At 44.7% G+C, this 24,179-nt stretch overlaps 1 protein-coding gene across 1 annotated transcript; it reads right to left on the reverse strand.

Moving 5' to 3' along the window:
- Positions 1–9,624: 9,624 nt before the first annotated feature.
- LOC123773680 (probable H/ACA ribonucleoprotein complex subunit 1) lies at positions 9,625–19,228 on the reverse strand. The gene is made up of 2 exons (XM_045767515.2): positions 19,169–19,228; positions 9,625–10,429 (listed from the first exon to the last, which is right to left on the reverse strand). Exons 1-2 carry the CDS (start codon positions 19,178–19,180, stop codon positions 9,923–9,925), a joined length of 519 nt encoding a protein of 172 aa, XP_045623471.1. The 5' UTR covers positions 19,181–19,228; the 3' UTR covers positions 9,625–9,922.
- Positions 19,229–24,179: the final 4,951 nt, after the last annotated feature.

The raw sequence follows: 24,179 nt of genomic DNA on the forward strand, positions 1-24,179 counted from the left end.
GACATTTATTTTGTATTTTTCGAGGAACGCATTATGTCACTGAACACAGAAAATAGGCTTCGTTATGTCGTTTCGATTTGAGTCCGTATTTCCAGGAAGTCGTCCTGGACGTAAATAAATTATTAGAGTATATAATACGGGTAAGTTCCGGTTTTGCGCGCGTTAATGTTCAATTGTTAGTGGTGATTACCTAATATTAACTTGCTTTTTGAATGTTTTATTGGCATTAATATTGTTTGAGAATAGTTTTATATATTTTATGCATTTCTGCACGAAAGCTACCGTGTAGCGTGGTATGTTGTTGGGTATATATACCTGGGTCATGTGAGAGTCCCATTATGTATTTAATGGTAGTGGTATCGATACTGTGGTACCCAGAGGCATAATCCTTGGCCTCGCAAGTTCGAATCCTGTCGGGATCATAATATTATAATGATTTGTATACAGCTTGGGGTATTGGTATCCATCATGGGTGCACATACATCATGTGTCACACGCACAATAATACATTCACGACGTCCACTGCTGGACGTCAATACTGTCAGAGGCATGACAGCGGTGGGTGAGCATGAGTACAGGTGCTAAAGTGTCCACACAAGGGATCAATGCTGCAGACGGTGTGAAGTTAGGCAGCGTATGAGGACCTGCTGCCGAGGGGTGGGTAGAGCACCCACCCTACAGTACGATCTAAAACCTGTATTAAGAAAATATAAAACGTTATTTCTTATTTTCGGTAGGTTGGTTCAAGTTAGATTTATTTATGTTTAAAGTGACGATGACGTAAATGGGGTACATATTTTGGTAAGGTTTTTTGACCTTTCTATATTTACGAGGTAACGTGTAGGTGCCTCGACCTGTGGCTGCCAACTAGCTGTTCAAACTCGTTCAACACAAGTTTCGCTGTTTTGGTTAGGTTTTCCGACACTCATTACTGGCTACTCCCACGTTTCCAGACATATAAACTTAATTGTTAGGAAATACAACTTAAGAATGAGTGATATTTTTAATGGGGTATCGGGTCTGCAGGACAGGATAACACAAGTGGTCAGCAGGAAGCCTTCCAGCTGGATATTTGCAATGACTAATGCCAGAGATGGATTTCTGGCAGGCATTTTGAGTTCGATTGAAGTAAGATCGATGTCATATGAGCTGTGTGTGTTTGGAGTGATTACGAGCCGGGATAGTCCACAGAATCTGTTTATGTAGAATGTTGAGGTGTGAAAATATATATAACGTCATAGTATGAATTGTTGACATTAGTTCTATTTCTAACTCTCATCATCCTAATTTAATTTTTTGATATATTGTAATGACAATATATCATCTTTCTAATTCTTGGCTAAATGTCACTCGCATTATGCCTAAAATGTATTTTTTGACTTAGATTGCTATGCATCTGTTCAGTCTAGCCTTCATTGAAATGATTTGTATAAGTTGTTACAATTAAGCTTTTGATTTTGATAATGACAATGTCTTTATTGTCATTAATAAAGCTGTTCTGTTATTGTGACTCCCCTTGTGTAATTGTTGTACCGTACTTTATATGCAAACTTTTCCAACTATAATTATACAACCGTTTATGAATAAAATTTTGATTGACATTAAATAATTAACATAGATTATTCTTACATCAGTATGTCCATAATTTAGTAAAGATTTTACCAGCACAAGTTAATTATGATCCATCTCTATCGATTAAAGACAAAAATATGAAAATATAAATTGAATTAGCCTAGTTCACTAGCCTACTATCAGTAGTAATAAATACTTTAATGTTAACAAATACATATTTATGCCTCAACATTTACCTGAAGGTACTCTTATAAGACTAGTATTTGCCACATCAGTGTCTGGCCTCACTGAGCGCTGTAGCTGGGGGCTACTCTCTTTAAAACAAGAAAAATGGGCCACGTTATGCTTCTATCAATAATAAACTTAAGAGTCTTTGCCTTGAAATATCTTGAATGTGCATATGTAGATTGCTCCAGCTGGATGATCAACATTGTAGAAAAATATACTCTCACACACACACACACACACACACACACACACACACACACACACACACACACACACACACAGTATATGGTTGGAGTTCCAACCATATACTGTGTGTACCATATAAAAATAGTAAACAGTTGACTGACAGTTGAGAGGCGGGCCGAAAGAGCAAAACTCAATCCCCGCAAACACAACTAGGTGAATACACACACACTCACACACAGTTTATGGTTGGAGTGTAGCTGTCGGGAACACACTCAAGCAACGACACTTTCTTCACCAACCACCAAATGACTTGTCTCCTCTAAAGACAGTCCACTTAATTAACAGCTGTCCTCTGCGTCGCCTTGCGAAGCCGTCACGTAATTCAGGTGTTGGGTGAGTGAGGGGGGGGGGGGGAGGTGACAGGTGCGGGTACTTGCCTAATATTACTTACCTATCACTGTTTCAATGAGGGATCAAGGTCAAGTCCTGGTCGACTAGCGGGCCGCTGGGACGCTAAGCCCCGAAAACACCTCAAGGTAATTAAGCAGCGTAATTAAGATTAAGGCAGCGTCTGGGATGCTCTCGGACGCAGGTTCGAATCCTCGTCACAGCCCTTGTGGATTTGTTCACCTCAAAGTAACTGTACGAGGCTGGTTGTACCCGTTGTGGATGGAGGTGACTGCCAATCCTTCACCTATCAGTATGATAGATGAAGGGTTGGCCAACCCTCCATCTATTATCTATCAGTAACATGTGTTGACCAGCCGTAAAGGGTACCAGTATTTCCTTTCATTTCCTTGGCTCATTTGTGTTTCCAGCTTCCACTAGTGTCCTCTCGTCCTACTTTCAATTTAACGAGGCTGTCCTCGTCCGGTATCGTGTATGTGGGGTCTCGTGGTGTAATTGGATTTGTTCTTGATTCACAATCAGAGGGATACCAAGTCCGATTCTCGGGAGAAACAACAAATGCTGTGTAAGGTGCCTTAAAGGAGTACTGATTTAGGTTCCTAAATGTTTTGTTCAGTTTAACGGCGTCTCGTATGCTAACCGATGACACCCTGTTCAAAGTTCAAGTATGGAGTTATTTACTTATTTATTTATTTATTTATTTATTTATATACAAGAAGATATATTGGGATTGTGAGGATACATAGCATAGTAATTACATTCTTGTAAAGCCACTAGTACGCGCAGCGTTTCGGGCAGGTAAGTTTCGGACGAGTTCAAAAAGATACATAAATTTAGAGACTACTATACAACAAATATCCAAGAAATGTACAAATATTTCATTCCAAATGATCTACCAGAAATTTGAGCCAAGTATCCCCCACTTTATAGAGCGTATACTTTACTTGAAGTAAAATTTAAACTTTACATATCGTAGCCTAGTTGACTAGGGCGTGTTCCTGCGGACACCCGGGGCATAGGTTTGAAGCCTCATCATGGCTCCTACGGATTTTCTTATTCCCAGTTTGCTAACTGTAGTAAATGCGGTTTATTTTTAACCATTCCACCGCTTCCCCACTGAATCATGGATGGCATGCATGACAGGGAAAATAAATTATAAAACTAGCTTATTGTATGTGTAAGTTGCTTAGCTTAGAGTCTGTACTTGGGGGGGGGGGGTCGTTCTCGAACCCGATCTTGATTATAATTCACTAAAAACTGTGTAACTAACTGATCAATAATGTAATTAGATAATCAACAATGCCTAGATAAACGAATTTTGGAGGTTCATTTCCTGAGCCTCTGTAACCTTCACTAGCGCCCACGGGCTGGGTATGGTGTGTATAATTAATTATATACAATTATATCCACTCGGAAAGTTTTCTCCACCGATTCTCCCGATTTAGTAGCCTTCCGTTTATGATGTCTCCTGGTCTCCTTGCCCCCTTTCCCGTCTCCATTATCTTGTACCTGTTGGGACCTCCTGGTGGTGGCCTCACCAGGCGCCTCACCAGGCTTTATGACATCTGGCAATGGTGTGACGGACGTGAGCCGTGAGGGGGATGGGGGGTGTGAGGTGTGGTGGAAGAGGGGGAGGGGGTGTGTGGTGTGGTGGAAGAGTGGGAGGGGGTGTGTGGTGTGGTGGAAGAGTGGGAGGGGAGGGGTGAGAAGGGCGACACCTGCAGCGAGCATAACAAATCACTTTTGGCTCAGAGGAAAGGAAGTGTGTGGATAAACGGGTTCCCTACGGCCTCCACACACACACACACAAAGGGAGGGAGTGGTTGGGCTCGGTAGTACACTTGGGTTCGTTCTCGGCTCGCAGTTTAGAATCCCGGGTTCGAATTCCAGGTGGGACAGACAGTTTGGCCAGTTTTCCTTTCACCTAGTGTTGCTGTTCACCTAGCAGTAAATAGGTACCCTAGAGTTACTGAACTATTGTACAGTTGCATCCTGGGAAGGGTCAGTAGTTCAACCTTTGGGGGGGGGGGACCTCGATATGAGCGTAACATATATACATACACAGGCTACCTGTCACCCGAGGAAGTTAATTGTTCCCTATCACCTCATCCACGCAAAAGGTGAGTGAAGAACCTGCTTCTACCATCTTCATACATACAGTTCCCCTCCCCACATCTTCACCTTCTCCAAAACATAAGTTAAGGAATGATACGATGATATTATGAGCCCGAGAGAGCATCAAATGTAAACCATTTACACGGACCTAACTTTCCTTGGTGTACCTGGCAGTTCACCGTCTACTGCGGGCTCACCATAGCCCGTGCTACTTGGACTTTCCTGTTCAAGGTAGCGAATCTTAGTCTCCGTGGTGTAGTGGTAAGACACTCGCCTGGCGTTCCGCGAGCGCTTTGTCACGGGTTCGTATCCTGGCCGGGGAGGATTTACTGGGCGCAAATCCTTAACTGTAGCCTCTGTTTAACTCAACAGTAAAATGTGTACTTGGTTGTAACAAGGATTCTTCGCGGCGGGGATCGTATTCCAGGGACCTGCCCGAAACGCTACGCGTACTAGTGGCTCTACAAGAATGTAACAACTCTTGTATATATCTCAAAGAAAAAAAAGTAAAAGATTCTATCCGAGCTGTCCGGAGGGAACGTCTATTTTGTTTTAGTTCTCCATAGTATTAAGTTTTCTTTGGAAAGAACTGAATCACGTTTTCTGTATTTTTTTGTTTATTTGAGCTGGTTACCGGAGTTTATCTGAGGACCACCATCTCTAGTGGCCTCGATGGGGACGAGATGCCGGCGGCTTGTCGAAGTCTCTACGTTATTCCTGAAGATTTGTATCCAGCTGAATTGTAAATTGAAGTAATGTCTTCCAAGGATTCTATGGGGGTTGTTCCCCTATGGATAATATCGTGTAGTGTAGGCCTATGACAAGCAGGGCCATCACGACCATTAGGCCTGGGCATTACATTCACGGTAGGCCTCAAATTTAGGCTTTATAGTATCCCAAATGGTTTGGTGTTTAGTAATTTGGTTTATCAATCTTTGCAGGGCTATTTGCCATCCTTCAAGTATACCTTAGTCTTCAACATAGTTCAGAAATGAAGAGAATTCGACGTATATATATATATATATATATATATATATATATATATATATATATATATATATATATATATATATGTATATATAATATATATATATATATATATATATATATATATATTATATATATATATATATATATATATATATATATATATATATATATATATATATATATATATATATATATATTATATATATATAAGTACTTTTACATTTATAAATTAAACTATTCCTGGAATTATTATAAAGTATGGCACGCCAGGGTCATACTATGAGATGTAAGTTGAACATTTACATGTATAAATGTAAACATGTATGATTTACAGATTTTTGGAGTGATCCTTGAAGCTAGAATGAAAGCTGCAGTATTTTAAATTTCATAGCTTTAGTGGTAGACATTACAGTTTGATATAAATGTTATAAATTTGTTATAACTTTGTTTAAAAAAGTTATAAATTTGATACACATGTTTGATATATTTGCAATATTTAGCATTAACTTGGGTTAATTAAGCTGAAGAACTGTGAGAGTTGTGGACCCTGGTGAAGTGAACATATAAACTATAGAATGTTAATTGTAGTAGACATTATGTTGCTTCTGTTTTTAAACTAGTTAAAGTATAGCAATTTTTTTTCCAGCTGGGAGAGAGAGAGAGAGAGAGAGAAGGAAATTATGAGGAGAAAGTACTAAGCCAGGATGACTATATAGCACATTGCATTTAGGAGGACTTGACGCAATTTAAGAAATTGTGCAATTCAAAGATACGTCTCGTGTGATAAGTTATGCAATACATAACTATGTAAATTAACTTATTTTAGGAGATGTCAATTGTAAGATTCAAGTTAGGGGGCCCAGGAGCTGAAGCACAACCTCGAGATGAAATGGGCGGGAGTTCAGGATCAGAAATAGAAGCTGTTGATAAAAAATTATCCATATTTCAAGGTCGCAAATACGTGTTTCCTAAGTGAACAAATCCGTAGGAGCCGTGGTGAGGGTTCGAATCTGTGTGCTGGGGATTCGAACCCTCACCACGGCTCCTGGGGATTCGTTCATTGATATATCACAATAATGTTACGTGTGTGTGTGTGTTTTCCCTAAGTGTTGTGGTACTTTGGGGCCTGACGGCTGAATGAACAGCGCTCGGGGTTCATAGTCCTAAGGGTCTGGATTCGATCACCGGCGAAGTCGGAAACAAATGGACAGAGTTTCTTTCTCCTCTGATTTCCATGTTCACTAGCAATAAATAGGTACCTGGGAGTTCGACAGCTGCTACGGGCTGCTTCCTGGGGGTGTGTAACAAAAAAAAAAAAAGAGGCCTGGACGAGGACCGGGCCGCGGGGACGCTAAGCCCCGAAATCATCTCGAGATAACCTCAAGATAACCTCAGGAAGGGTTAAACGCTCTCACACTTTGCAGTTCATTTTAAATCACAATGTGAAAAGTCAAAGAAATATAGCAATGGTAGGAATTTGAGAGCTAACAAAATCTATATAAAATAGAATGTGTCCGACTGCCTTTGTGTATCCAAAGACGGCCAGATACTTGGGGCTAGCCTCACTCAACATTCCACCATGATACTTGGGTGGTATGGGAGTGTCGTAAGCCAGTTGGGGTCGGCATAAGTGCCAACAATAAGAAATATGGGCATCTATAACTCCCCCCCCCCTTCCCTGTGATTTTCATGAAATCTGAAATAAAATCGAAGATACGTTTTCCGTAGAGTTTTTAAGCCGTTTTTATCAGTGCTTCATATTTAATTTTCTGAGAGAGGGGAAGAAGAGAGGGGGGGAGTGGGACAGGAAGGGAGGAAGGTGGAGAGAGTGGGAAGAAGGGAGGAGATGGGGTAGAGAAGAATAGAAAGGGGGGGGGAGATAGGGAAGAGAGATAAAAGTGGGGGAATATTGGGAGAAGGTAAGGGGAGACCCAGCCCCATTCGGTTCCACGTTTAGCTATTATACAGAGCATAGATAATAAGAAAGAGATAATAATAGATATATTTCTAGACAATGAGTTAGTAGTGAGTTAGTAGCTCAATGTGGCGAGGGAATTAGGTACTTCATCTGTTACTTTTGAGTAAAGATTATAGATTGAACAAGTTTGTTGTTATTCATTTGTACTTCATTAGCAAGGAATTTCCATATATTGGGTCCCTTTATTTGCAAGCGTATTTGCACAGATTTAATCTGATTCAAGGAGTATCAAGAGAGATAATTCTGGTTTGATTTTTTGGGTTTTGTTATACCCTGATAGGAAGAGGTTTCAGATCAGGATTAATATTGATATAATTTTGCAACTGTTAGTAGCCTAAGCGGCTGTATTGTAATTTTTTTTAATTTTGTATTTTTTTTGTAATTTTGTGTAATTTTGTAACTATTTGAAGCGGATGAGTTCTTATCAACTCTTGAGCGAGTTGATAAGAAATATAATGTGAGAAGAGCAGAGTTTGGGGATCAGGGTCTGATTTTGTAAAATAATTCAACTGTTGTTGATATACTTTTTTTTATGTCTTGTAGGTGAGTACTGGCACTTTAGGTGAATACTGGCGCTGTAGGTGAGTACTGGCACTTTAGGTGAATACTGGCGCTGTACCTTATCAATGAACAACAGCCTGGTGGACCAAACTCTCACACGTCAAGCCTGGCCTCGGGCCGGGCTTGGGGAGTAGAACAACTCCCAGAACCCCATCAAGCAGGTAAGCCTCTTGCATTTCTCCTTAGTTTTCTATGTGTTGTTGAGATGTGGTGGACAATGTTTGAGAAAGGCTTCTTGTTTAATACCAAAATAGGACTAAAATTGGTCTTGGGACATGCCAAAGAAAATTGACAATTCAAGCGCCTCGTAGACTTCGTTTAGCGTCACCCACCACCAATTTGTACCCTATTTCGTTACGTATTTTTAATTAGCTTTGGGTTACGCGACTTGATGATGGTTCAGAACGGACCGAAACATTGTTGTTTTAGCATTTTTTGATATGTAGTTTAGTAATGATATCTTAAGGCAGGTTATTGTGACTTATTGGCTATATGTGGCTCTGGGGAGCTTGAGTAGCAGGATCTGAACCCATGTTGTCCTGGGTTATGTAGATGCTGTGATTCCTTGTGTTCTGTCATGTTACATCTTGGAACTCTTTCAAAGATTTGTATTGTGATTTTTTTTTTTGCAGGGATATTCCTGGGCGGGCCCTAAGCCTCTGGCTGGCCCACTAAGTGTTGCTTGTTTCTGTTTTACTTGGGCGGAGTATGAGTATTTATGACTCGTATGGTCGCTTCAGTAAGATTTTGCCATATGTGTTTTAACAACGTCTTCTGGTATTATGTGTGGGGTTAGTGCTATTGGGCTATAAATTTGTGTCTGCTTTATTGACTCCTTTGTGGAGTGGAGCGATCTCGTTTTAAGAAAATTTTACGCCTATCTCTAAATGATGTTTAGGGCCTGAAATCGTTTTTTTTATCAATTCTTGGTGAATATAGCATCCAGAGTCCAAGCCTGGTGCAAAGTGCGTATAGACATGCTATCTATATCTACTACAAAAGTCCAGTGGGGGTTAGTGACATTTGATATATGGTTCGAAGACAAAATCGTGTGTATTAATGATCTCAAGTGTGTACAGGAGGGGTCACTGGAAGCAGAATCTTATTCTTATATTGAGTATTTCAATCATTTCTTTCCTGTTAACTGGAAAAGTTCCATCTTCCTTGCGCAAGGACTCATTGCTAGATGTACTTTTTGTTCGAACTTTTTGTTCGATTTTACATAGGAGGAAAAGTAGTTTGGGTTCTCCTCTATTTCACTGGTAGTGAAAACAGACAGACATTAGTAGTATCGGTTTGTAACATAGGCACATAATGTGACAATTATGTAACAATTATGTGACACAGGCACATAATGTGACAGTTATGTAACAAAGGCACATAATAGGCTCAGGAACATAGATCAGCTTAGCCAATTGGACATCACACACCGCTCCTGTGCCAGGTAAGTTACGGGCTCACCATAGCCCGTGCTACTTGGAGCTTGTTCCGAGTAGCTGAATCTATAACAACAACAACTTAGCCAATTGATGTAACAATAGCATAACTACTCTGACAGTTTAACTAGGGAGTAGCCATACCACAGATATATTTTCATTTTATTGGTCAAACAAGAGTATAAAAACAAGGTACAAAAAACAAAGTTGAGGTAAGATACCACAGTATATACACAGTGTATATGATAGATGAGCGGCGAAGTGAGTAGATGAGCTAATCTAATGAGTAACAATTAAGAGTAATAGGCTGGGTGTCGGGCTGGCTTACACCGGACTCTTGAGGCGACGACAGAGAGTAAGACAGTGTATGTCGTCTCCTGTAGCGTCGCTGACTCTGCTGATGGTAACAGGGAGGTGTGTTCCACGGGGCAAACCAGAGGTAAACAGTTTACCAATACCCGCCACCACCACCGCCACCATACCCTCCTCCTCCGCCACCATACCCACCACCACCACCATATCCGCCACCACCACCATACCCACCTCCTCCCTTGCCCTTGCCCTTCCCGCCAAAGAGATCACCTAGCCCCTTGCCCTTGCCTTTGCCCTTAGGGATGGGGATCTTGTGGACATAGACGGGCTGGTAGGTGACCTTAGGTACCGTCACCAACTTCCACTCCTGGACGTGGTGCACTACAGGCTTGTGGATCAGGACCGGGGGAGGCGCCGGGTGCACTATGATGGGTTTCTTGACGTAGACGGGGTGGTGCTCAATGACGGGCTTCTGCACCACCACGGGCTTGGTGACCTCGACGGGCTTGTAGGTCAACACTGTCTGGTAGGCCTCGTAGCCGCCGCCGCCACCGCCCTTGCCCTTCCCGCCTCCTTTGCCGCCCGGCTCGCTCCTGGCCGCCGGCGGCGCCGCAAGTAGCAACAACACGGCTCCCAACGCGATCTGCAATAGAACCAAAAACAGTGTTCCTTGTTAGTTCTGTTTTTCATGTTATGGTGTTCTCTGTTGACTGTTGTGGATGTTATGGTGTTCTCTGTTGACTGTTGTGGATGTTATGGTGTTCTCTGTTGACTGTTGTGGATGTTATGGTGTTCTCTGTTGACTGTTGTGGATGTTATGGTGTTCTATGTTGACTGTTGTGGATGTTATGGTGTTCTCTGTTGACTGTTGTGGATGTTATGGTGTTCTCTGTTGACTGTTGTGGATGTTATGGTGTTCTCTGTTGACTGTTGTGGATGTTATGGTGTTCTCTGTTGACTGTTGTGGATGTTATGGTGTTCTCTGTTGACTGTTGTGGATGTTATGGTGTTCTATGTTAATTTCTCACGGGCTCACCATAGCCCGTGCTACTTGGAACTTTTTGTTCCAGGTAGCGAATCTTAAACAAGAACAACAGTTAATTACTGTGGATATTTGGCAGCTATAATGTATACGCTATACAAAACACATTTCATAATTTATATATGATATAAAACATATAACACTGAAATCGTTAATGTTAAAATACAGTTTCATAATATGTATTGAGACGTCTCCACTGGCAGAATAAGTATAATCTCAATTTTATTTTATCTCTTTTTGTATATTGGCATAAAGTTTGCCATTTTTGCAATAGCCTCGAACTACTATTACTTAGAGAGGAATTGAATACAGTACCGAGGGAAGCACAGTGCTTCCGCTGTCTCGGTTAGTATCTAAGGAGCTACGTTGCCTCCTTCAGACAAGTTTGTGTAGTTATTTCCTTACTGTAGTTATTGTCTTACTACTGGTGTGTCTGCCATTTTAAAGTTACTTCGGGGAGGTGGGGGGTAGGGGGGTTGTTGTTGTTTCAGATGTAGCTACTCAGGAAGTGTCCATGTAGCACGGGCTATGGTGAGCCCGTCGGGTGGGGGGGGGGGTTGCTTAAGGCTATTTGTTTAAGTTACAGCTTAAAGGCTGCTTTGAAGCTTCAAGTTCTTCTTATGTTTTGCTTTGTGGAGTCAGATCACCTTGTTCATATTTCTCCTGATGTATTTACCTAGTTGTATTCACCTAGTTGTGCTTGCGGGGGTTGAGCTTTGATCTTTCGGCCCGCCTCTCAACTGTCAATCAATCAACTGTTACTAACTACAAATTTTTTCCACACACTATTGGGACTTCGAATTGGGCCTTAGTTGCTATATCATTCCCCATAATACTTCTCCGCCACTCTCCTAGTTCCTATATACACATTCCTCACCATTTTGCATAAGCTGCGATTTCCTTGTGTGTTCTCTTATATTTCAGACGGGGAGCAGAAGAGGATCTTCCATCCTCTTCTGCGTGTTTCCCTAGCCTGTAGGTGCTGCCTGTGTCACCGTGGACTGGTGCTTTCCCTTGAGGCCCGATTCACGAAACAGTTATGCCAGCACTTACGAACCTGTTCATCTTTTCTCAATCTTTGGCGGCTTTGTTTATAGTTATTATCGGTTAATGAGCTCCGAAGCACCAGGCGGCTGTTTATAACAATAACAACAGTTGATTGGGAAGTTTTCATGCTTGTAAACTGTTTAATATATGTAACCAAAGCCGTCAAAGATTGAGGAAAGATGTACACGTTCGTAAGTGCTTGCTTAACTGCTTTCGTGAATCTGGCCCTAGGTCTCTATGACCTCCACTGCCACAGTATATTCTAAATCTTAACCCATAATGGGGTTTTATGGTGTTCCCATTCCTTGTTTCCTCCGTGATATGTTGCAGTTGGAAATTCCTCTCTATCACTTCTCTAAGGTTTGCTCTCCATGTCTCTTCCCTGCCTCTCGGGTCCATTGTTTCAAATGGACCATTTGGTCATGGTTGAAGTCTCTTATTACTGCTATCTTGAATTTCAATTTGTTGCTAAAACTGATTTAATAAACGGCCTGTGCTTGATTTAATACAAGCACACACCGTACGTCACCTTTGAGATATATACAAGAGTTGTTACATTCTTGTAGAGCCACTAGTACGCGTAGCGTTTCGGGCAGGTCCCTGGAATACGATCCCCGCCGCGAAGAATCCTTGTTACAACCAAGTACACATTTTACTGTTGAGTTAAACAGAGGCTACAGTTAAGGATTTGCGCCCAGTAAATCCTCCCCGGCCAGGATACGAACCCATGACATAGCGCTCGCGGAACACCAGGCGAGTGTCTTACCACTACACCACGGAGACTGACAATGATGATGTACTTAACCTAAATTATAGAACGGTAAAAAAAATTCATAGTTTTAAAGTCCTTACAAGCGAGACGTCATCTAGGAGCGTCCTCATTGTGAGCACAAGTGTGTGGTTTACTGTAAAGTACCCCAAGTTTACCTAGTGTAGATAGTTTACCTCGGACTGTTACTGTAACCAGAGTCAACATTCACCAGGCATTTTTTATCCATTCACTTGCGAAACCTGTACATCTTTCAGTAGTCACGGCGGCTTTGTTTACATTTTTTAAACCGTTTACGAGGTTGGAAACTTCACAAATGAAGGATATTATTGTTGTAAACAAACTCGTAGTGCTTCGGAGATCAGTGGTGGTTGGTGGTGGTTGTGAAAGTTGTTGACATTTGTGGTGGTTGGTAGTGTTGGTGGTGGGTGTTGATAGTTGTGGTGGATAGTGATGGTGGTTGTGGAGGTTGTTGTTAAGTGTAAACAAAGCCGCTTTGACTGACAGCTGTACAGTGGTAGTAAGTGAATGAGTAAATGCTTGGTAAATCTTAACTCTAACCTGTCGATAGGGGACATGACAACAGTTTAGAATTATTTACAGCAAATGTAAACCGTTTAGCTTAAATATTGTGAACCAGTTGGTAAATGACATTTAATATTAATGTCATTCACCTCTCTCTCTCTCTTTTGCAGTTACCTTTGTTCTTATGTTCTCTCATTACGGGCTATTCATGCCCGTGCCACCTCTTGGGTGGCTTAATCTTTATCAATCGTATCTCTCTCTGTCTCTCTCCCAGGCCCAGGGTTAAGGCGGGAAGGTGTCTACAATAAGCTTATCCAACACTACAGGTGAAGCTGTTGGTTACAGTCGATGACTTTGTACCCGTTGTCCTGTATCTCACGTGTTCGTAACCTTCCGTCTAATTCATAGAGTCCCGTCTGACGATCAACACCTTTCACCCCACGACCCTAATCCTCTGGGACCTCGCCCAGAGCACTGTGGATGAACCCCTAGATTATTGCCCCTCCCTGAGGTGGGGGGGCGGTAACCCTCCCTCTCCCCTCCCTGTCGGTTGAGGGGGGGGGGGGTGTTTGCCTTTAAGTAAAGAGCTAGCTTATTGGACAACCTCCCCCCCCCCTCGGCCTCCGTCACAGGCTGTGTGAGGCGATAATTAACAATTGATTGATTGATTAAAATTAAGCCACCCAAGAAGTGGTATGGGGCTTGAAGAGTTAACGAAAAGATCTTTATAGATGGCGATAATGGAAGCTCTTAATGGAATAATGGAAGTAATGGAAGGATAATGGAAGCTGGAGTGACTCTTGGCTCTGCCCGTTGGATGTCCCGCCCTTTCTCTTCTCTCTGAACAGGGAAGTGTTCCCTGTTCAGAGACCTCTGAACTCTGACCTCTGAACAGGTCTCCTTCAGAGACCACTTCTTGAAGTTTTGAAGCAGATGTCTAGAATACCTTAATATTATGACGCTTTGATGTTACATAATTAAGAGCCAGGAATCGCTGGCCACTGGTCCACAAGGTTGACATTAGATCCCTTGACTTTAAGGAAGACGATTCCCTTAAAGGTATTAAATAGTGCGATTCCAACTTTTTTTTTAATTTCGATAAAGTGCCAATGTGGCATTTGGGCCTAATACGATTTAACTTGAGAACTGGTTAGTTAGACAGGCACTAGTCTCTCTGTCTCTGTCTCTCTCTCTGTCTCTCCACCCCGTCATCTCTCGCCATGGTCACCTCTCCCTTTCCTCGCCCTTGTGTTTCCTTCGTAATGTTTCTTCAAGCGACCACTTTCTCCTGGGCTGTTCCCGTTGACTCATTGATGCCACGGGGCACCACTTTCTCCCGTCCGCTTGAAACCTTCTCTTATTTTGCAAGATTTGTTGAGTGCGCCTCGAATGTGTGTGTCGCGGTGAGTTAGCAATTTCGGAAAGGGAAAAAAATGCTGGCTGAATGATTTCTCTGTTGCTGAAACAGGATTATTGCTTGCCTTTTGGGACCCAGAGAGAGAGAGAGAGAGAGTGTGAGTGTGAGTGTGAGTGTGAGTGTGAGTGTGAGTGTGTGAGTGTGTGAGTGTGTGAGTGTGTGAGTGTGTGAGTGTGTGAGTGTGTGAGTGTGTGAGTGTGTGAGTGTGTGAGTGTGTGAGTGTGTGAGTGTGTGTGTGTGTGTGTGTGTGTGTGTGTGTGTGTGTGTGTGTGTGTGTGAGAGAGAGCCAAAGACTGATGCAAAAATCAGTATTATGCTCGCCAACAAATTACCTAAATAGCCTCACCTCTCTCAAAAAAAGTTAAATTGCCTCAATCAAACCCGAGGGAAATAGATGCTTAGTGCTATGCTGGGAAATAATCATAGTATAGGAAAAAAAATACATGTTTTTCTAGCAAATAAACTCATTTTATGTTTAACGAGGCGGATCAAACCATCGGTTTTAAAAGGGGTCTTTTTTCAGTAAATTGGTGGACCCAACAAGGCTGTTAGTGGAGTGTTTCGTTCAAATCCATAGTCTAGCAGTGGCCACAGTCTAGCAGTGGCCACACACCCTAGCAGTGGCCACACACCCTAGCAGTGGCCACACACCCTAGCAGTGGCCACACACCCTAGCAGTGGCCACACACCCTAGCAGTGGCCACACACCCTAGCAGTGGCCACACACCCTAGCAGTGACCACACACTCTAGCAGTGACCACACACCCTAGCAGTGGCCACACACCCTAGCAGTGGCCACACACCCTAGCAGTGACCACACACCCTAGCAGTGGCCACACACCCTAGCAGTGGCCACACACCCTAGCAGTGGCCACACACCCTAGCAGTGACCCCCACACCCTAGCAGTGGCCCCCACACACTAGCAGTGACCCCACCAGTGTGGTGGGGTCGCAGTGCACATTTCACCAACTCATCAAAGACAAAATATATATTCCTTAATCGTCGCCGGCTGTGAGCAGTGAAAGGGAAGGAACCCGGAATTAAATATTTAAATTACGCGTAACGAAGTTGAGAAACTTTTGCAGTCTTTTTTTGTTTCTGCTGTAAGAAGAGTACAAGCCACATGGACCGCTAGAACAAGTTTGGTCCATTAGTAAATTATTCTAAAAAAATTATAGTAGTTAGCCCAAGTATTAACTTGATTATACGAGTGGTAGGAGATGAAGAAAACGGTAAGAGACGTAGAGATATGTTAAGAATATCACGGGTTAAGAACATCAACTTCTCACGTTATTCAGGTAACGCGCGCGGTGATGGGACGTTAAAAGGTGGTCAACGAGCCTTGAGGGATTAAGTAACGAGCGTTGTGCTAGCCGTTATAATTCTTCACGAATATCTATCCAGAAATTTGATAGCAATTGAAAATGCGAGACTTCAATTTTCATCGTTTCATGCACGATTTACTCTGCTGTAGTGTTTTGTGGAGGTTGATGAGGGTCCCATTGTTTAAGATCCGCTACCTGGAGCAAAAGTTCCAAGTAGCACGGGCTATGGTGAGCCCGTGATATGAGGACCGCCTGACCTTTCTCCCCAGCGGTGACCTCGAATGGATGATACGACCGGCGAACACTCAATGTGTCTTCCGGGCGTCACTCGCATGTGGATAAAACGGATTTGAAAAGAAGTGGGAGTAGTGAAAGTGCGGCTGTGAGTGGTGTTTTTTTTGAGTACAAAAACAGGTTTCAGGTGAAGAAAGGTTTTGTCCAACTGAAAGCTGTGGACGTGGCTCGTACTCGCCTAATTGTGCTTGCGGGGGTTGAGCTCTGGCTCTTTGGTCCCGCCTCTCAACCGTCAATCAATTGGTGTACAGGTTCTTGAGCCTATTGGGCTCTATCATATCTACACTTGAAACTGTGTATGGAGTCAGCCTCCACCACATCACTGCCTAATGCATCCCATTTGTCGTGTGTGTGTGTGGCACTCAGGTATGTGTACACTACAGTGGGTTGTTGTTTTTAGATTTGTTCTGGACTACAATTTCAAAGTAGCACGGGCTATGGTGAGCCCGCCCGCGGTGGGTGTATGACTGTATTTATCTCTAAAACAGGCGGCTATATTGGAGAGCCTTACATGACGCTGGGAGCCTAGGTCATTCTTGACATCCCTCTGGCCCCTAGGACACCAAAAAAGTCACAACCCCGCTCCTTTGCCAGATAGTCCACTACGGGCTCACCATAGCCCGTGCTACTTGGACCATTTTGTTCCAAGTAGCTGATTCTAAAGCATCAACCACCACCCTGGGGACACTGAATTATTCGGGTACACAAAATTCAGCACTGCACTACACTATCTCGTACTGTATCCTCTCACTACAGCAACCATTGGCCCTGTATCTAACACATCCGCTACCTCTGGTCCGCAAGCAAGTTCAAGTATGTTTATTGAGACAAGAAAAAAGTACATCTCAAAGGGATAGAGTAGCTTGGGCTATTTCTACCCTCCAAAGGTCCGCAAGCAATGATTTGGTTTCAAAGTGCATGGTATAGGAAGCCTACCATTGACTGACCTCTGCCAGGGTGCGACCCACAACAATTGACGAACTCCCAGGTACCCGTTTAGTACTAGGTGAACGGAAGCATCGGGTGTAAGGAAACTTGCCCAAATGTCTGGGTTTCAGACATGAAACCCAGACATTTAGCTTGTAAACACACTATCATTAATACAGTGCTTGCTTAAACAGACACAGTCAATACGTCACTTGCGACAAGTTAACGTAGCAGTTTGTATATTAAATAATATTCAAACTTGATTACCACAAAAGGTACTGGTGTGGTATTTATATCAGGTCATTTGGAATCCACACAAATATATATAAATAATATATATTTATATATATTATGAACACGTTGTACTGAACGGGGTGACAATAGCTTGAACTACCTCATCCCTTCTGTGTGTATTTATAAGTCAATAAACTGATTTGAATTTGGAATCTCTGTGCATTCTAAATCACATTTAACTCCCGTGACATAAAAGATATATTAAATATTTTGTCTGTAAATGTATGTGTGTGTCTGTACCGGCGCGTGAGGCTGATAATAGATGACAACCAGCGTATTAAAATTCAAATTTTTGTAATTTTGCCGCCAAAAAGGGCGCGCGCTTATTGGGTGGAGTTGGCCGCCGGCCTCTCCGCCCTCCTTGTTGTCGCATATGATCAGAGAGCCGCGAGTCACGTCCGCCAGAACCACCCCCAACAAAATGCAGCTACACACATTCACTTTTGACATGAGATCCATTTCCCCCCGCGCATGTGCACAGCAGAAATTGAAAGTGGCTACAGAGGAGTGGAGCCAGGCTGAACCAGGTTCGTGATCCCGGAAGCTGACCCCATACACTCTCTAGCCTGCGGTCAACGGGTCCAGGAGTTGTACACATAACCGGTGGGTCAGGCGCATGTAACGCACCAGCAACCGGTGGGGTCAGACGCGTGTAACGCACCAGCAACCGGTGGGTCAGCCGCATGTAACGCACCAGCAACCGGTGGGTCAGCCGCATGTAACGCACCAGCAACCGGTGGGTCAGCCGCATGTAACGCACCAGCAACCGGTGGGTCAGCCGCATGTAACGCACCAGCAACCGGTGGGGTCAGACGCGTGTAACGCACCAGCAACCGGTGGGTCAGCCGCATGTAACGCACCAGCAACCGGTGGGTCAGCCGCATGTAACGCACCAGCAACCGGTGGGTCAGCCGCATGTAACGCCCCAGCAACCGGTGGGTCAGCCGCATGTAACGCCCCAGCAACCGGTGGGTCAGCCGCATGTAACGCACCAGCAACCGGTGGGTCAGCCGCATGTAACGCACCAGCAACCGGTGGGTCAGCCGCATGTAACGCACCAGCAACCGGTGGGTCAGCCGCATGTAACGCACCAGCAACTGACGGGTCAGGGGAGCTAACGCCTGACCCATCACCACCAAATATCCCCAAATGGAAACACTGGCCCCCAGGTGTTGCTCGGTGTTGCTGCCTTTCACCCTTCACTGCCAAGAGTCATTGTGACACATTCTGGTCTTGAAGGATGTGTCTTGTAGCCTAAGCTACTCTATCCTTATGAGATGTACTTCCTTTTTCTCAGTAAACTTGAAGGATGGGACGAGTCTTTGTCGTCACATCCTCTTGGTCCGCCTGGACCACATCACTCGCTGCTCAGAATGGCGCTAAACAGGTTGGGCAAGTGGTTCTTGTTTGCTGGGCAGAGCAGCGTGTCTTATAGCTATGTAACGAGAAGGTCTGGACCGCGGGTCGCCCCCGGTCCTGGCTACAAGGCAGACTCTTATGATCTTGCTGTAGTGTAAACACCTGACAACATCTGCTTTGAGGTGTTGCACGTGTGTGTGTTCACTGTGGAAATGTGTATTAGCACAAGAACTGTGTGTGTGTGTGTGTCACAATGTTCAGCCAGCCGGACATATAGAGAGAGAAACGCTGCTCGACCCAACACACACACACACCTTCAAGCTCGACCCCCCTCCCACACCTGACCCCCAAGAAGTGACGTAGGCACAAAACACAACCTTACCTGAAGCTTCATCTTGGAGTGACTGCACTCCGCCGGCCGCCCGCCCGCTTATATATCCGGAGGTTGGACTCGGACGGCAGGCCACTTTTACCTCTACGCCTTTCTATATGTGAGCGGGCGGGTAGCTTGGCCCCCTGGCGTTTGTTTTGATGGTAATTTTTTGTTGGACATGATCCGAACGACACTTTGCGTCACCCCCTACGCAAGCCTGTCGTGGGTTGTCGTGTCCTTGATGCGCAGTGGCGTGCGGGGTCTTGTAACAGTCGTTCGAGGTGTCTTAAGGGTGTTGTGATAAGTGTGTTCCGGTGTATCATAACTTGGTCTTCCGGTTTATGCATTCTGCCAGCGGCTTGTGTTGTACCTCCCTGATGTTCCACGGGTCCTTCACGGTTCGCAGCCGTCTTTAAGACGATAACTGCGCGTTGTGCAGGGATCTTGAGACGATAACTGCGCGTTGTGCAGGGATCTTAGGACGATAACTGCGCGTTGTGCAGGGATCTTAGGACGATAACTGCGCGTTGTGCAGGGATCTTAGGACGATAACTGCGCGTTGTGCAGGGATCTTGAGACGATAACTGCGCGTTGTGCACAACATCTTAAACTACGTACAGGACACAAAGACAAGGGGCCAGGTGGCACATGAGGGCAAAACTTGTGCTAGACGGTAGGGTGTGTCACGCGGGTCAGAGTTCAATCCCCGACTGTCCAAGTGATTGTGCCCCATTCCTTTCCTTCCCCCGTCCCATACTAAATCCTTATTTGCAACCAGTTAATTGTGTATATAGACAAATGTTAATTCCGGTTATTATCCAATTAACAGTCTGTGATTAGGCCTAAATAGTAACAGAGTAAATAACAAAACCCGATATCTGGCAACACACAGTCGGGACCTCACATCCTTCTTGAGGTTATCTTGAGATGATTTCTGGGCTTAGTGTCCCCGCGGCCCGGTCCTCGACCAGGCCTCCACCCCCAGGAAGCAGCCCGTGACAGCTGACTAACTCCCAGGTACCTATTTACTGCTAGGTAACAGGGGCATAGGGTGAAAGCAACTCTGCCCATTGTTTCTCGCCGGCGCCCGGGATTGAACCCGGGGCCACAGAATCACGAGCCCAGTGTTCTGTCCGCTCAGCCACCGGATCCTGAAGGAAAACTGTGGTTAAAAATGTATATCAATGAAGGGAAATTTAAATAGTATTAGCGCTTTTATCGACATTGTCACTATTGTCATTATTCACTATTCACTATTGGTCATTATCCATTTACCACTGGCTACGCTGAGGCCATTCTGTCAATGCTCCATTATTTCCATTATAATATGAATGGCCTAAAGTCAAATAATGTCCTTATTTGCACGTGTATGTTGCTGTATAATATTATTTGTGATTGTTGTATGATTGTGTTGTTAGTGTTAACTACTCGTCATGCAACCATCATTATCTCCCCCCCCCCTTCCCTTGCAACCAACCAACCTTGCCAACCAGCGATGCTGTGGGCAGTTGAGACGCGACGGGTTCACGACTGTTATCTGTTCACGTTTATAGAGTTCAGACATCTAGGACGCTTGCAGGCGAGGAGTCACAATAACGTGGCTGAAGTATGTTGACCAGACCACACGCTAGAAGGTGAAGGGACGATGACGACGACGTTTCGGTCCGTCCTGGACCATTCTCAAGTCGATTTTGTGAGAATGGTCCAGGACGGAGCGAAACGTCGTCGTACCTTCACCTTCTAGTGTGCGGTCTGGTCAACATCCAGGACGCTTATCCTGGATGTGGATACCTTGTACGCCTTCTTTACGGTGTACGGAACACCGTACATTTTATGTATTCACGGAACACCAACATTACATATCAGCTTTGGCAAAATAAGAACCGCGTTGGTTATATTATGTGAGGAATGTGTATATAGAAACTAGGAGAGTGGCGAAGTATTATGGGAAATGATATAGCAACTAAGGCCCAATTCGAACCGTTCAATAGCCACACTAGTGTGTGGAAAAAATTAGTAGTTAGTAACAGTTGATTGATTGACAGTTGAGAGGCGGGCCGAAAGATCAATGCTCAACCCCCGCAAGCACAACTAGGTGAATACAACTAGGTAAATACACCAGATACTCCTACAAAATCCTAGTTTCTCAAACCTTCAATCACAGATTACTCAGTTACCCGAGTAATGGGTTTCTTCGTGTCATGCTGAAGCAAAAGAGTCCTATTATAACCCATTATTTAGGTCCTATTATAATCCTAAATATTATCTTTTAATACACGGTTGAATCGGTTCAATATTGGTGGATACAGATATGTTTCTTCTATGTATATATAGTAGATATGTATATTATATATGTATGTATATTATAAGTATATTATGTATATTATAAGTATGTTTCTTCTACTCCCTGATCCTTGGGAGAAAAACAACTCCAGAAACCCTCTTCAGGAATACTCCAGGTATGTAATTCACCCAAGAGGAATTGGCAGTAAATGAGCCGCTGGAGCCTTGGTGATCAAGGCATCTGCCCTTGCTAGTGGTGCGTCTCGCGTTCGTATTCACGAACTTGTTCGTTCGCGAAGTTTACATTGGTGGCAATGTGCGACGTAGATATGGTTCTTAAGAATAGGGTGGAAAGTCCTCGCCAAACTGTGCTATAAAGAACCATTGATATATGCATTAAATTGTGTAACTATAGCTTTCAAGATTTCTACTTTCTTGGATAGATATTTTTTGGTATTCGGTTCTTGAGGCAATAGTGTGCCATTGTAGCATTTTCCACTGCCGCCCACAGGATGGGTATGGGGGTCTACTGCCGCCCACAGGATGGGTATGGGATCCACTGCCGCCCACAGGATGGGTATGGGATCCACTGCCGCCCACAGGATGGGTATGGGATCCACTGCCGCCCACAGGATGGGTATGGGGGTCCACTGCCGCCCACAGGATGGGTATGGGGGTCCACTGCCGCCCACAGGATGGGTATGGGATCCACTGCCGCCCACAGGATGGGTATGGGATCCACTGCCGCCCGCAGGATGGGTATGGGGGTCCACTACCACCCACAGGATGGGTATGGGGGTCCACTACCACCCACAGGATGGGTATGGGGGTCCACTACCGCCCACAGGATGGGTATGGGGGTCCACAACCGCCCACAGGATGGGTATGGGGGTCCACTACCGCCCACAGGATGGGTATGGGGGTCCACTACCGCCTGCAGAATGGGTATGGGGGTCCACTACCGCCCACAGGATGGGTATGGGGGTCCACTACCACCCGCAGGATGGGTATGGGATCCACTACCACCCGCAGGATGGGTATGGGGGTCCACTACCATCCGCAGGATGGGTATGGGGGTCCACTACCACCCGCAGGATGGGTATGGGGGTCCACTACCCCCCACAGGTATGTTACCAAGACATCGTGACATCACAATTAACAGATCAACAAGAGTTCCCTCACAGAGAGAGAGAGAGGGACTCAAATCTTCAAGTATTATACATAACAATAGAAAAATCCAATTCTCTTTTGCCATTACCCAATAATTTCGAAATGATTCTAAACAGGGGGAGTGGTGGAGGTGTCATCACCGCCCTCCAGGAGGTACACGGGGGGCGTGAAGGTGCAGGCGGTGGGTGAAAGTACCTGGGATGTGTCTGAATTAGCTTCTCCCATGGTATTAGGTACTGATTGATCAGAGGGAGCATCGTCAATTCGTACAGGCTACTCGTGTCAATCTCTTGGGTGGCTTGATCTTCATCAATCAATCGTCAATTCGGATTCCCACACGGGTATATATACACGTGTGGTATATATATATCCCCCGAACACGGCCTATATGAATCCTGTAGACGGCCGCTATATAGGCCTGGGTCAATGCTCTGGTATGCAAGCATTATATGTTTTGCTTTGGTTAGGACACTTTGAAATGGAAGAACTGATTGGTTCGGGATATCAACCCATCGGTAAAATCTCCATTGGGGTCTGATACAAACCTTTTGTGCCTTCTGAAAATCTTTTTTTGCGCTACCGCTCACAGGATGAGTATGGGGTGCATAATAAAACACACAGCTGCATCTCACATATTCACTGTGTAACAAAGCCTTTTAAGCCGAATAATAGAGAAAGGAGTTTTTGACAAGTTGTGTCAAGTTTGACAGGTTTGTTGCAGCAACCTCTGGTGACCCCCGCTGCTCCTGCATGTCGTGGGGGCAAGATGCGCAGTCAAGCGTCTTCCGGGCGCCGACAGGAAGAGAGCGGAGATTATAGTCAGTTATAGGTCGCGCGATCAATCGGAGACGATACTACCGGTTCTCACCTTCCGGCGCGATATATAGACGTTTGGCCGGCGCATGGCTGTTTGGCCGGCGCATGGCCGTTTGGCCGGGGCATGGCCGTTTGGCCGGGGCATGGCCGTTTGGCCGGGGCATGGCCGTTTGGCCGGGGCATGGCCGTTTGGCCGGGGCATGGCCGTTTGGCCGGGGCATGGACGTTTGGCCGGGGCATGGCCGTTTGGCCGGGGCATGGACGTTTGGCCGGGGCATGGCCGTTTGGCCGGGGCATGGACGTTTGGCCGGGGCATGGACGTTTGGCCGGCGCATGGCCGTTTGGCCGGCGCATGGCCGTTTGGCCGGGGCATGGCCGTTTGGCCGGCGCATGGCCGTTTGGCCGGCGCATGGCCGTTTGGCCGGGGCATAGAAATCTGCCCAAGTCATTGTCTGTCTCTGCAGACTGTCTGTTGATTGCCCCCAATAACTATTAACCCAATTATCAAGAGAAATAGTATTAGTAATAGTACAATGGTAAATATAAATAAATTATATAATATATATAATATATATGCATATATATTAATAAATGTCTGTTGTATTTAGATTCTGTGATAAATCGGTCATTAGCCCTCCCCGCTGAATTAAATTAACCAAACTAGGCTAAGTAAGTAATTAAGTGAATTACTCGCGGTAAGCAGCTGTGGGGTGACGAAACAAGGGGGGAGGGGGTAGCAGAGTGATCTTAG

The sequence above is a fragment of the Procambarus clarkii genome, chromosome 72, assembly GCF_040958095.1.
Source record: "Procambarus clarkii isolate CNS0578487 chromosome 72, FALCON_Pclarkii_2.0, whole genome shotgun sequence".
Lineage (NCBI taxonomy): Eukaryota > Metazoa > Arthropoda > Malacostraca > Decapoda > Cambaridae > Procambarus > Procambarus clarkii.